At 42.0% G+C, this 14,604-nt stretch overlaps 1 protein-coding gene across 1 annotated transcript in view; it reads right to left on the bottom strand.

The window, feature by feature from the left end:
• Window positions 1-763: 763 nt before the first annotated feature.
• The window catches only part of ppp1r37 (protein phosphatase 1, regulatory subunit 37), a 40,653-nt gene continuing 26,812 nt past the window's right edge, over window positions 764-14,604 (bottom strand). Inside the window, exons 5-13 of the mRNA XM_041940468.1 lie at window positions 12,484-12,603; window positions 9,676-9,826; window positions 9,329-9,484; window positions 8,809-8,921; window positions 6,327-6,468; window positions 6,067-6,233; window positions 4,099-5,818; window positions 3,910-3,995; window positions 764-2,822 (exon numbers count right to left, since the gene is read on the bottom strand). Coding sequence (XP_041796402.1) covers window positions 3,919-3,995; window positions 4,099-5,818; window positions 6,067-6,233; window positions 6,327-6,468; window positions 8,809-8,921; window positions 9,329-9,484; window positions 9,676-9,826; window positions 12,484-12,603 — 2,646 coding nt within the window. The 3' untranslated portion in view covers window positions 764-2,822; window positions 3,910-3,918. The remainder of the gene's footprint in view (window positions 2,823-3,909; window positions 3,996-4,098; window positions 5,819-6,066; window positions 6,234-6,326; window positions 6,469-8,808; window positions 8,922-9,328; window positions 9,485-9,675; window positions 9,827-12,483; window positions 12,604-14,604) is intronic.

Here is a 14,604-nt window from a genome sequence, read left to right as displayed (position 1 = left end):
ATGTAATTTCAACTAGGAAACTCTTCTTAGAAAGCTCAGATATATCTGACTCAAAACCTGAAAACCAACATGGCCGCCTCTCATCGGCAAGATTGTCGTAATTAAAACCTAATTTAATGGATGTGGCGTTATATTGTCAGCGCACAGACGACGTGAGAGCTCCCTGGTTGTCAACACGAGGATCTTTCCCATCTCTAGCCTCATTCAGCTGCTTGCATCGCTGTGGACTTTTTATTTTCACGATCTTCATAAGTACTTAAAAAACCTAAAATTAACTACAATTAGGACAAGAAACCAAAGCAAAGGTTAGAGGAATGTCTGTAAAATACAATTTTTGGGAGCCAGTGTCAGGTTTTGGGTTTATGTCCCTGTGAAGGGCGGTTTGTTAGTGCCAAACACACAAACTACCTGCCCGATGTCTGACTATAACAAAACATTGATTGTCATTTTGCACTGACAGCCCCTCGATCACTCACTCAGACCAGGACTTAATGTTAACACTGAACGGAAAGTGAAAATCATTGCGTACTTTTACAGAAATTGTACTTTTTTCATACTGTATTAATGAACCAGTGTTTTTATAGAACTGATAGATGGCCTCTATTCTCTGCCAAAGTGGTCTGTGAACAAATTAGAAAGTTTCAAAGATCATACATTTGAAAGAGTCACCAGCTGTATCCTGTTATTTATGCATTCATCTGCAGAGTTCAGTCCTTCTGAAGTCCCAAATGGAGTAATTTGATTGAAAGATTCAGTCATATCATTAGTCATTACATGCATTTATTTGAGAGGAACAAATTTCGCCATACATATCTTTGTGATTACCAGCACATTTCAATTAAGTTAACAAATTATTATTAAAAATTTCTAAAAATTAAAGCATAACAAACAGTGGGGGCAAACTATCTGTTGGGTGGAGAGGAGCAGAAGGGTTGAATGCTGCTCCTTTTAAGAAGAAAAAAAACACCAAACCTGCCCATGTCTGCTTCAGGAAGAAGCTCAAAGCAGGGTAAACCAGCTCTTGCAACGAACAAGTTGACATTTTATGCAAAGTTTCACTGCCTTGCTCAGCAAAATGTAGGACAGGAGTTAGATGTGAACGGAGACATCAGCCCCTGCAGCGTGTTGTACATGATGCTGTTCAGACTTTTTCTCTCCACAGTGGGAAAAGAACACAACCACTGGCGCCCCCTTGTGGTCACAGCTTCACCCAGCAGAGTAGTGTTAACAAGGACTTTGTTGAGAACTATTGTTTGCTGCTTCCCTGTGTTTGCTTTAATTACTGCACCCCGACTGCTACCGTAGCCAACCATTCAATCATATTTACCTTTCCTCCAACACAGATTACACCCCTCCCCCAAAAACTAAACTAAATATTTGCTCTAGTTTGAATCTGAAATATACATCAAAAAATGGGGATAATCTTTAAAAGCAACCCCCCAAATGGAAAAGAAAAAGAAAGTGAAGAAGGGGTGAAAAAAATCAGAAAAAGCTCATATATCTATAAAATAAATACAAAATAACTGATTTCTCAAAGAAAAATAAACAACAACAAAAAAAAACAAAGACTGAATATGAAGTGGTAGTTGAAGGCAACATGAATGATGAGCCGGAGCGGAGAGGTGAGATGGCACGAAGTACCAGTGGAAGACCGGGAGGAAGGAGAGGGGAGAGGACGACAGAGACCGAGCTGCTTTTCTTGAATGACTTTAACACAACAACGACTGGTCGAACGAAGCAATAACAGCGTCTTAAGTTGCAGAGAATCAAGGAAACTTTATGTTTTCTTTTTTTGTTTTGTTTTCCTGTAAATAACACCACTGAAAGCAGACGTCTTGCTTTCCGACATTGGCAGAAGATGTGGGGAGCAAATAACCGACTTTGTGGCTTTCAAAAAGCGGAGGCAGGCGGGGGAAACAGTTGCAGCTCCTCCACATCGGGTCTGAGGACACTGACCGGAGGGGGATGCTGATTCCTGAGGGGCCAAAAAACGAGCAGAGAAGGAGAAAACAGACATGAGGGAGGTCACTTTGGCAGAGGTCCCTTACAGTTTCCTTGTTTTTCTCCCCCTGAAGAATGGTCGGGAGAGTGGGGACACGGACATAAAACGTTGACATTTAAACAGACACGTTAACATCTTCAGCTTCCTCGGATATAAAAGCCTTTGACAGTGACCTACTTTCACCTCTAGAGCAAGTGCTTAAAGCCAGCAGGTCCGCCCAGCAGGGTCCGTCACCTTTATTTCACGTTTGGACTGTGCCGTTAACCCCACTTTTCTTGTTGTCACCGATATGTCTTTGTATCTGTGTGTTGTGACAAAAATTGCTAGTTATTTCACCAACTACAGTGGAAATCTACACAAGAAAGCGAGTAGGGCTGTGAGAAAGGTCTGTCTTTGGTTAGTGTTTTATCCTCCATTCTTTGCCCCCCATCTCTCGTCTTTCTCACAGGCTGCTTGTTTGTAAAGATTGCAGGTTGACAAACGGTAGTGATAAAAGGGTGATTTCATTTCTCTCTTTCCCCCCTCTCGCTCATACTCAGTGTGCATATGTACGTGATTCAGTGGTCGATGTAGTGTGGATGTACAGGATTCCTTATTTTTCACAGCTGAGCTCGAGCAGTTGATTTTGTCCTCTGGGTCTTCCCGTAAATTTCTTGTATTTTCACGTATAGAGCTTCGAGTGCAACACCAGGTCTTCCTTTATGGAAAGGTCGTGTTGGTGGTAAAGTCAAAGAAACGACAAAAACATTGTAGGGCAACCAGTCATGTAGAAGAGCCAGACAAACTATCTGAGTGCTGTTTTCTCCCGTCCTCGCAGTCCCTGGGGAAGTGGAAGAGAGGAGATGAATTAGTCCTGGAGCAGAGAACATTCAGCCATATATGATAAAAGCAAACAAAATTCACCTCGATTGATGAGTGATGTATGACTCATTTTTGACTGAAAAGCTTCACTCACGCACACACACACACGCACACAACAACAGTACTTATGGTGGGTCTATGAACGGGACTCTTTGATAAGTTATTTTACAAAAGAAAGAGAATCTACATACGTTTATCCAAGTGACCACAAGTGTTACCAAATAAATATGGAAATATGGAGGCTCCACATGCAATACATACATACATGCTGATTTTCACAGACTGTTGTCATTTAAGGCTTACCAGGAGCACAGAATTTTCTGTTTTTTAGAGGATCTGGTTTGCGTCAACAGTTTAAATGAGACATGTAGAATAAAGTAATTTTTAAAATATTACTATTTTGAGCTTAAATTTTGATTATTTTTCCTGGTGGAAGCGTTCGTTGCACATAATTCAGTCAAGGACAAAAGGAAATGTGAAAATGTAACAGTAATTTCCATTTTCTGGCATTTTTTTTTAACAGAAACAAAAATGTGGTTTTATTTGATTTTGTATTCAGACCCACTTGCTCAGCAGAAGACACAAATGTAGCACTGGGCCCATATCCATACTGTTGTACTAATGTGTGATTTATCACCGTAATCCACCTATGCATATATACTTGTATAGTGCAATAGTGTAAATGCTGTACTTATAATATCCATACCCACCATGTGCAATTTCTGGTAAAACTGTGAATATTCTACACAATTTTTGGCATTTTTTTTTAACATATTTTTATAGTTCTTTGTATAAAATGTACATGTAGTAAGCTTTTATTTTGTATTCTGTATTTTTACATTCTATTCTGTTGTCATTTTCCTACTGCCACTGCCTGCTGCCTGTAACAGAATTTCCCCAGCTGGGGATTAATAAAGACTTATCTTAAATACAGATGAGGTGCTTCTGGAGAAGTTAATTCAGCAGGTTGAAGTCCCCGTTCATGGAAAAGATACAGTACGTCAACACTTGTTGACTTTCATAGTGCATACATGATAAATGTTTACCTCGCAGCCTCATGGCGCGTCTCTCCCCGTCTCCAAACTGGCCTCTAGCAGCAGCTCCTCCAGCTCTTGTCCACAGCTGACACTCACTACACAAATGACACATTAGAGTCATTATCAAACAGGATTTTCACACCCAAAACCAACTGTGAAACAAATGTGATTTATTATTCAGAGATTACAGCGACTCACCATGCTCCATCACACAGCTGCCTGGTTTGGGGCTTTCAGTGTCCAGGAGATGGAGGGAGAACTCAGGCTTCAGGCCGTTGGGCAGAGCTGAACCGACGAGTTCCTCCTGCGGAGCCTCCGCAAAACACTCGCCCTCGTCCGCAGAGCTCTCATCTGGCGAATCCTCCACTTCGACTGGGGACACAGGCGCGGTCAAGGCAGGTTCGAGACTCTTTGAGGCTCCCCCTGCTGGGGGATTTGACTCATTGACAGATGGTGCTTGTTGATCAGTCTGGGCAGAGAGAACAGGCTGTACTCCCTGTTCATCTGCCTCTGTCTGCTGCTTTGGACACGGTTCCTCTTGGCTTGGCTGGCTGTACTCGTTCCCTGTTAAACTGGGTTTTTCATTTTCTGACAAGGTGGCTGGTGCTTCCGCCAGTGCCTCCTCTTCTTCCTCCTTTGTTTGGTTCTGTGACTGGGTCTCCTCTGATGCAGATGCTAGCTCATTCTGTAGCTGCTCAAGAGCAGAGGTTACCGGCTGCTGCTGCGTTTCTACGGCAGGGATACTAGTCTGGGTTTGACCCAGTTCGTCTAACTGTCTACACTCTACTTCTGTGCTATCCGGGGACATCATCTGTCTCTTGTCTTCTGTACGACCTTCCTCTTCCTCCTCTCCTTCAACACTAGTGGGCTGAGCCTGGGGGCTTTTAGTGCTCTCTGCTACGTCCTCAGTGAGCCAGGCTGATGAGGAATCTGAAGGCAGGGCTGGTGCTTGTTGACTAGGATCCGTCTCTTCTGGGCCTAAAGTGCTTGCTGTCACATCCTCCGTGGGTTGACTTGCAGACTGTGGCTCTAGTGTGTGGGTCTGTGTAGTATTTGGTGCGATGTCTAAGTGTGCTACAGGACTCTGCTGTGTCAGTTTACAGTCTGTTGATGGAGCAGGTGAGCTCTCCTCCACGTCCTCCTGTGCCTGTTTTGTTTGTGTAGGTGTTTGAGATGAGGGTGATGGCTGTGTCTGCTGTGCCGTGGGCGTGTTCGCGTCTGCGGGTTTCTCCGAGGCCTCTTTAGTCTGGCTGGGAGCTGCAGGTGTGCTCAGCTGGAGTTGTAGCTGCTGCTGCTCAGGCGGACTCTCCACCCGAGTTACCATGAAGATCTTATGACCCCTCCCGGGACTAGAGACAGATATACAACGTCCAGGAGAAGGAGGGGTCCCGGGAGGAACTGAGGATTCTGTGACGGTGATGCCAGAAATGACGCTCGGTCCGCCGGCAGGTGAGGCCGCCGGGGATGAGGACGTGTGTGAGGCACTGAAGAGAGGCTGTGCAACCCCTGTCTGGGTTTGAGGAGCAGTCTGGTTTAAGCAAACGGAGGAGTTTGACGTGGAGGAGGACTTCGTTACCACCTCCTCTTCCTCCTCATCCTCAGTGTCTGAGTCTGACTCCAGGTTCATTTGAGGAACGCTCGCCTCAGCGCCCGTCTCTGACTGGCTGCCTGTCTGTCCTTCATTTCCTGTTGTTTCACCTTCTTCTCCCTCTTTCCTCTCTGCATGCCCTCCTTCCTCTGATGCTGGTTGCACCACTTCTTCTGTGGTCCCATCCTCTGTGGCGATTTCAGCCATGGAGGCCGACAGCCTCATCTTCTGCTCGGTTTCCTCCTTCTCTTTAGCCAGGATGAAGTTCCTCTTGCAGCCATTCTGGATCTCAGACAGAAGGGCACGCTGGGTCTCAATGAAGCTCTTTACCTGAGAGACAAATAATATGTCTGAAACATGCAAAATAAACCACAACAACATCAGAATAAACATAACTAAATCAAAGGAATTCCTCTATTGAGCCACTACCTTCCTTCAGTCTGCTGTATCAGTCAGCAACAGTATATTTTTTTCCAAGCAACTATTTTCTTTAACAAGCTAAGGCTCGGGCACCCTGGTTGCCTGTCCTGTAACTCCTCTCCTCCATTCCTTTCCCAAGGCCTTGTCCCCATGCTTACGGTTTCTTTCTTGGGCTCCCGGTCTAAGTCGAGACGCAGCAGAGAGGTGTTGACTTTCAGAGCGAGTGACAGGGCCATCAGTCCACCCGTCTTGATCTCATTCTCTCGAAGGTCGAGGCGTAGCAGTCTGGGGCTCTCAGCTATGAATTCAGCCACAGCCACAGCTCCTATAGCGCAGTGGACAGAAAGACACGGGGGTGTCAAAAAAATGCAAAAAATCTTCCACAAAACTGCAGAAGCACACAGACATCAGTTCCCACCTTCACAGGACAATTTGGTGGAAGCCAGGCCCAGTCTGAGCACAGAGCGGTTGGCAATCAGTCCGTCTTTAAGCTTGTGGACCCCTTCGTTACCCACCAAGTTATGGCCGAGGTTCAGAGTCTCCAGACTCTGGGTGCAAGGCTGAAACAGCAGAGGAGAATGACAAGCTGTGATGTGTGTCTTTGAATGGGAGCAGAGATATAAAGTATTTCCTTAGCGATGTGAGAGTGCAGTTACAAAACCACATTATGCTTATACTAAGTGTACAACGTGTTTCATGCAGTTTATGAAACCTGTGTGTTATGATACGGGCCAGTCACTTCAAATAAATGTCAAATATGTTATGCATATTTTAGCTTTCTGACAAATACAATATGTGTTTATGCAGACTTTTTTATGTTTAAATTGTGCATTTTGGATTTGGATTCTGTGGAGAGTTTGGACATTACTGACTGTAGATATTGCCTGGCAGGACGCAGTTTACTATTTAATGAGCTGAATAATAAGACTCCTTCCACTTATGCTATGTGTTAAGCCATTGCTAATACATTGACTGCCAATTTAAACCTCTCAGTGAGTGCCAGAGCTGTGCTGCACAAACACACCTTTTCACTAGAAATTTCTATTAATTGTCCATTTACAGGCTTTTTCTCCTTAAACTGGTTACTGTTAAATGACCAATGCCCTTTCATTGCATTGCGGAAATCGAGCACACAGTCGTTGTTTCCAGGGTTATGAATCATCAGCGTCAACAACAGTCATGGGATGTTATCTATCAGTATGAATTGGGGTTTTAGGCCATTTATGTGTCTCTGACAACATCTCACAAGCCTCAGTAAAAACCACCAACAAACAGATTTCTTGGAAGAGCTCAAAAACGCTGCAGTTTATAATCCACAAGCAAAATCATCATGTGTTTCTAAAAATAAGAGGACTGCAGTGTCATAATTGCAGTGTCACACACGAGGATAAATGCATTCATTAGATTTAATAATGTTAAATCCTGATAATTATTCTTATATACATTTTATTGCTAAGAAACAGAAAGTAAATGACTGAAGCAAGAAATAATACTACTAACTGCAATAACAGCTGTATGTTACAGTAATATATAGTTTATAAACAAAAAGGTACATTTTGTGGAATAATTTAGCTGAATATCTTGATTAATCTGTAATTGAGAAAAATCATACGATTTAAGTTAAATATGCTGCTAAATTCTGGGTAAACAGCTTGTCAAACATGAGCAAAATTCAAGCTTCACTATAACACTGCCAATACAGAACAAAGGAGAGTTTTGTAGCCATTATACTGGGTCAACAAAGTTAATCTCCTCTCATAAAACAGCACTGAACTGAGAACAGTGTGAGCAAGAAACATGCTGCTTTATAGTCATTCAATAATGTTTGCCATGTTTGTCAAATTTTCTGTGGTTCTATTACTGACAAAACTGACAATGACAAAACTGTAACAAAACACTAAAAACAGCATAAGGAAAAATTATCTCACTGTGACAAGGCTGCCTCTGTAATGACTCAGCAGTGTCTACATTTAAACGCTGCAGCACTAAAACAAGTGAGCAATAAGTGTGAAGATAATGACGCTATCACTCAACTACAGACATGAGACCAGTGACTTCAGTAATGGATTATCTCCACCCGACTGCTGTGAAATCAAACAAAGAAAAACTGAGAGAAACGGTGCGACACAAAGACCAGAGCCCGAGCTCACATCTGTCCACCAAGCGAGACACGGCCGCACAAAATGTCAGGTGTATTAATGAGGTGCTTACGTGGAAATAAACGGCCACATCAGACGTAACAACACCTATCTACGCAGCACGCTAATCTCTCACCTACACACCTGTCACACTTGAGTTTACACAAGGAAATCAGGTTCTCTAGTGAAATGCAAATGTGAGTAATTCCTCTAACAATGACACAGCAAATGCAAAGTTTTTAATCTTATTTATTTTAAACAAGATCGCTCAGGCACTAAGGGGGTCAATATGCGTGTGCCTCTCAGCCTGTGTGACTTCTTTGTTTACTTCCTGTAGATAATCCTCAACATCTCTGTACTGTCAACTGGGAAATACATATGTGAATGCATGCTGCTGGAAGTGAAACTGGGCAGATTCATAATTATTCCAGCAAAGATAACTAAACTCCTTTCTTTCAAGTAAATACACACACACACACACACACACACACACATATCACACATACACATACAAGGTGTAGAACAGACTTGAGCGACTGTAAAATTTGTGCATGTGGCAGAAAGCTGAGATCCAGCTGCCCAACACGAACAGATTGAAAAAGAGGTAAAACAAACAGCAGAGCCCTACTTTCACTGCTCTGATAAGAGTAATGAGGAGTAAATTGAATTCTCCCTGCCTGTGCTGTTATACACACATCTGATAAGTGTGCAGACTGGCTATAGCGTGAGAGAAAGTGTGTGTGCGTGTGTGCGTGTGTTCACCAGTGCAGCAGCTAGGTAGCCCATGCCGTTGTGTGTGAGCTGGTTGTTCCATAGCACCAATGTGACGAGGCCTTTCCTCTGCTCTTTCAGTCCTTCACACACATAGGCCAGACCTGTGAAGAACGAGACAGACAGAGTTCAATATATCACAATTTTAACAAAACATCAAGTGACCTAAAGTAAAATGTTTAATTTGAGGGAGCCTGTTTGCGTTGTCTTGTATTTTTTCTTCAAGATTTACTCCAGAATAAATTTCTAAGCTTTTTTTAAGATGAATTTAAACACCAAATAATCATACATAATAAATCTGGGATTGTGTTTAAAACAAGTCTGCTGCCATGTACAAATTATAATTTCCCGACAAGGATCAAATGATTCATTTTTATCTGAGTTTGTAAAACAGTGTTGAGGGTTACGTGCAAACAAATCTGTTTAACAAAAGTTTCACCTAGAAAAAACATGCGAGGCTATGTAACAATTTTTATCCTGTATGTGTTAGTGCTCTGTCACTGCTGTGTACCAGAGTCTAGGATGTGGTTGTTGCGCAGGTCCAGGATCTGAATATTGTAGTTGAACTTGAGCAAGTTGCCAAGTTGGGCTGAGTCCTGCAGGCCATTGAGCTTGTTGTCTGCCAGGTACAACTCCCGCAGGTTCATATTCATCTTCAGAGCTGTCGCTATAAACGATAAAAGAAGGTGTTGGAAGAAGGAGATATGCGTGAAAATAAGAACAAATGTCAGGACTAGAGGAATGAATTCAGGGATTAGGATTCTCTGCCACTGAAGGTGGGGCTGGAAAGAGAAACCCCTCCTCTTCCTCTTATACATCCTCTCATGTCAACCCCCCCAGGCGCTCTGCCTATCTTACCCAGTAACATAAGCGGTCTGCCAGACAGGCCAGCGTTCTCCAGGTGGAGGACTGCCAGGCTGCCACTGATCCTGAGCGCTCGTGCTACAAAGGGAGCCGAGTGGTCCAGCAGGGGAGTGTTGCGTGCATCAAGATACTGCAAAGAGCTCGTCTGAGGGGGGAACACCAACAGAGATAAAATCAGTAAGGTATGACAAAAAAAAAAAATCAGAAACCAGAACAGTGTGTGAAATTATCTCCTCTAAATCGCAATGAAAGCCGTCTTTGTGCAGTAAAATAACACAATTACAAACATCAGGAAAAATAATTACACAGACTAAATGCAGATCTTGAGATGAGGTGATGCGATGACCTCACACATGAACACACATTTCCCATCTTTGCATCCATTATCCTCTAGTTGGATGAGTTTCATCTTTATTTCTAACTAGCTGCTGTAGCATACCAGTGATGTTTCATGAAGTTCTTCTTCTTCATTAGACTCTAAACCAGGCATCTCAAACCAATTCCATAAAGGGCCGCGTGGCTGCAGGTTTTCATTCCAACCCAGGAGGAGCACACCAGGCTGGAATCAATTAATCAGCTGATCCCAGTCTTCAGCTGATAACTAAGTGATCCCTTGATGTTGATTGGTTGGCCTGATGTGCTCCTTCTGGGTTGGAATGAAAACCTGCAGCCACGCGGCCCTTTATGGAACCGGTTTGAGATGCCTGCTCTAAACATTATCCTCACATGGGCAAATGTGAATAGCAAAGATGACATGTATGCACACTGTTGCCCAGACAGAAGAATTTTTAATCTGCTTAATCCAAGATCTCACCTCAGGGATTCAAGGACACACAGTTGTTCAAAGCATCGGTCTGTTAAGATCTATTGGACCTACCTGAGTGAGCTATAACGACTTTTTATTGACAAGCTATGACACAAACAATCTACTGGAACACATGCCTCCATGCAGCTCTTCATTCATCATCAGACACTAAATTCTTAAAGACAAGGGGATGCCTTTGGGTACAAATTCTGATCAATGACAAAGTAGCTTCTCACACAGTCAGACAGTCGGCTGTGGTGCTTAAACATTTTTGTAAACACAGTTATTGTATTAGTAGGTGTGATTACGAACATGTTGTTTTTCCCTCTAGGAGGGAAAGTAATGAACCAGATCTTAGAAAACAAGTAAATATGCCACAATATTAATAATCGAGACTGCAAAGTAATTTGCATCTTGGCAAACAGATTAGTGCGGTACACTGCCAGGACAGGCAGCCAAAATATCCACAATGCAGTCACCTAATATTGTTTTTTTTTATAATATATGTTTTTTGCATGTATCATCACAGACTTCTGTTTACATCTTAAGCCACTATACAGTATGGAATGATATAAAGAGAAATGTCTCTATTACACTGACACACAATCAACAGTTCCTTCACATGCTTTGTTTGATTTAAAAAAAAACACTTCAAACTAACAAGCAGCTGTTTTTATCTGTGTGTTTTCTCACCCACAGTGCTTGAAAGGTGATATATTAATGTGTTTGCCTGGCAACACATTTGTATTCCTAACAGTAATAAGTGGTGACTGACGTCAAAGCGCAGCATAAAGGGCACAGTCAAGGGATGAGCAGGCGAGGAAAGGCCGAGCCTTATATCTGAGTGCTGACAGAAACCAGCAGCTCTGCACGACACAAGTTCAGACACAGATAAAATCAGTGGAAAGATCGATCTTCTCCTCTGGGCACGGAGCAACAATTATAGAACTAGAGAAGAATAGTTGACTTTAAGTCAGTAGTATTTAAGACCAAACATCCTCTTCACTGGCCAAACAAAATACATGGCGTGAAATATTGTGCACAGTTTGGTCTTTAGCCTGAAGAGCTTTCTCGCTAAAGACAACAAACACATTGTTGTGTAATCCATCACACTCTGTTTTTATTTTGCAGATGATTACTTTTTCCATCCTCACAATCTTTACTGCCATCACCTAGTTTATTCTGTCAGAGTTCAACATGTAATCTCCTTCACATTATTATTTATAGTGGTGTTGCACTGTGGAAGTCTTAAATCCAGGGTCTGAGCAGCTTTGTAATAGTAAAATTCAAGCACCTTTCAAATGTTTTCAATGTACCTAACCCAAAAAAATCTCCAGACTCTTAAAGTCTTTATCTATAAAAAATGAAGTTCACAGAATTATTTTAAACCCACAGCAATCAGTGTATATTTTCACTTTATTTTATCAGCTGTTCATCAGCTTTGATAGTTTTTAATCATGATCTTTTTAATGCTTTTATGAACTCTGTAAATTAAATATAAAGTTGACTTGTTAGGAGGGATTTTATGCTTTATACTGCTAATGGCACTTTGTTGTCTATTGCTATACTTCATTCACCTTCGGTATATTGAGCATTGAATATGGATTGAATGACAAGAAATTCTAGCTTGAACCAGGTCTTGTCTTATTTATGCTGATTGAATTTTTACTGAGCTTTAAATCTGCTTTGGTTGTATTTTGGTGTATTTATCTGGATATCTTATGGTTTAGTTTGCAGAGATGTGGTTTTGTATTGTATTGGTTAATGTTACGTTAAAGGTTTTATGTCTGCCAAACCGGTGTTTTTGGAGCATTCCACAACTTTCCCTCTTTTGTTGCACGTGTCCCAACTTGTTTAAAACGTGTTGCTGGCATTAAATTCAGATGAAGCACATATTTACAAAAATCAATGAAGCTGATGACGCTTAACATTAAATATATTGTCTTTGTACTGCTCTACCCAGCATCCATCCACTGTAGAGGATGACGATCTCTTACCTTCCTCATCATGTGAGCTGCTGCCTGCCATCCTCGTGTGCCAATGTGCTTGTTGAAGGAGATGTTGAGATGTGTGGCTGACTCGTAGTACTCGATCATGTCAAACAGAGCTGATGCACCCTGAGAAGAACAGAGAGGAAGCGAAAAAGAAGCCAAAGGGAACAGGAGAAAGGTATTAACCATCATGGCACTTCAGCTTCTAATTCAACAGTTTAAAACAAGTCTCACAGCTGGTCACAGTGTCATAATCCTGGAAAAGATACAGTCTGCAGCAGCTGTAGTTGCCATAGTAACAGTCCCTCAGGATAGGTGAGAGCTGCTGAGGTGTTTCCATGGGGGCCTCAGGTGAGGTTGAAGAGATACCTGTCTGGGCCTATACAGTCTGATACTGATACCGTCTACAGTTGCAAATATGATGTAAAAATCCCGATTTGCTCAAGGCGGCATCTAGTCCAAACCCCCAAATAATACGTTTCCAATGATATAAAATAGAGACATTTGAAGAGCTGGAACAATCTAAGGTTTTACATTTCTGCTTGAAAAATGACTTCAATTGTTAGTAAAGTATAAACACAGTGGCAGATTCATTTTAGGCAGGACGAGTAATCGGTTAAGTTACTTGTCATTTTGGCTATTCTCTGGAGATAATATGAAAAACGTCATTCGTTAAAGGCTGAAAAATCATGTGAAATGGTCAGTGAATCAAAATCATAGATAATGAAACCCTGCTTTGGTCAGGAGCAGATGCAGGACTGCAGTGAAAAGTCAGGTGATGCAGCACAAGGCCAGAGTGCACTCATGTGATCAGAGTGTTTTAATCTCATTTTGGTTTTGGTGGTGCTGTGTGGGTGCATCTCTTTCATCCATACAGACTATGAAAAGGTGTTGATGACACTAGAGTGGGGGTGGATTTCTGGTTGTTTTGGTTTTCTGCATTTTTTTTTCCATTTGCTTTCATTACATAATAACTTATTACCATATTTTAACCAAAAAAAATAGCTACTGTGTCATTGTGTCCCATATGTGGATTCGGTGTCCCTTATGTATTTCAATCGGCAACAGTTAAAGGCGCACTTAAACACCAGAAATAACCAGCCAGTGATAAATTTCCTCCTGCGCAGCCAATTGCAGGAGATTAAAATGGGAGTATGAGTGTATGAGTTTATCCTCTTCTGAAACTGATGAAAAGTAACAAAATCAGACAGGCTGTTGCATAGCATCTCATAACCTTTTCCTGTGTGTGTGTGTGTGTGTGTGTGTGAGCGCACACGGGGAGACATTACTGAGTATACACAAGTGTGTTTATCTACAGGGTGGGGGAAGATGAGTCACATCCATTCCAATAAAGAGCCAGCCGGGGTTAGTGCTCCCCATGCCTGCTCCTCCCTATGCTCCTTTAAAACATCTCCCCAAATCTATTTTTTCCTCCTTTCATCCTCCCAAATCATTCCCAACAAGATGTCACTACTGCCAAATCAAACCATCTACTATATGTCTCTCACTTCAAAGACGAACCCCTCTTCTCACTTCCCCTTTCGATACCTTTTCTGTCCCACCTTCATCCATTCTTGCCTCCTCGATATTTTCTCCTTTGAGCATCTCATTTAATCTGAGCCCAAGGCAAGAATACTCCTCTCAGAATGAGACGCTGCTCTCTGGGACTTAATCACCGACTCATTCAGCTACTTCATTCACATTTCCGGGACGGAGTTACATGTTGGGTGAGAAAAGAGCGTATGCCACTCTGCATTTGTTTGGATTATGTGACGCTCTGATGTGCATGTGTGTAAACTGTGTGTGTACTTTGTAAAACAAAATCTGTACAATCATATATACCAATATGTCATGGTTTTACATAATGATGAATTACAATCCATTGTTAGGATATGGAAACTATAAAATTACACAACAAAAGTTTTTCTTTAGAATGTGGTCACGAGGTAAAGATTGACTAATCTGATCGCCTCCAAATGTGGTCTAGCCAACCACCTTCTTATCCCAATGTGTTCTGCTTGCATTTATACTGGTATTAATTAAACTAGCTCATTATGTGTTTTTCCTTATCCAGATAAAGTATCCAGATAGAGATCACATTCTAATGCCAGATGTAAGTGGAGTAAA

The sequence above is a fragment of the Chelmon rostratus genome, chromosome 7 (assembly GCF_017976325.1).
Source record: "Chelmon rostratus isolate fCheRos1 chromosome 7, fCheRos1.pri, whole genome shotgun sequence".
In the NCBI taxonomy this organism is placed as follows: Eukaryota; Metazoa; Chordata; class Actinopteri; order Chaetodontiformes; family Chaetodontidae; genus Chelmon; species Chelmon rostratus.
The sequence above is the reverse complement of the archived record's forward strand: the minus strand, read 5'-3'. Positions and strand labels throughout refer to the sequence as shown.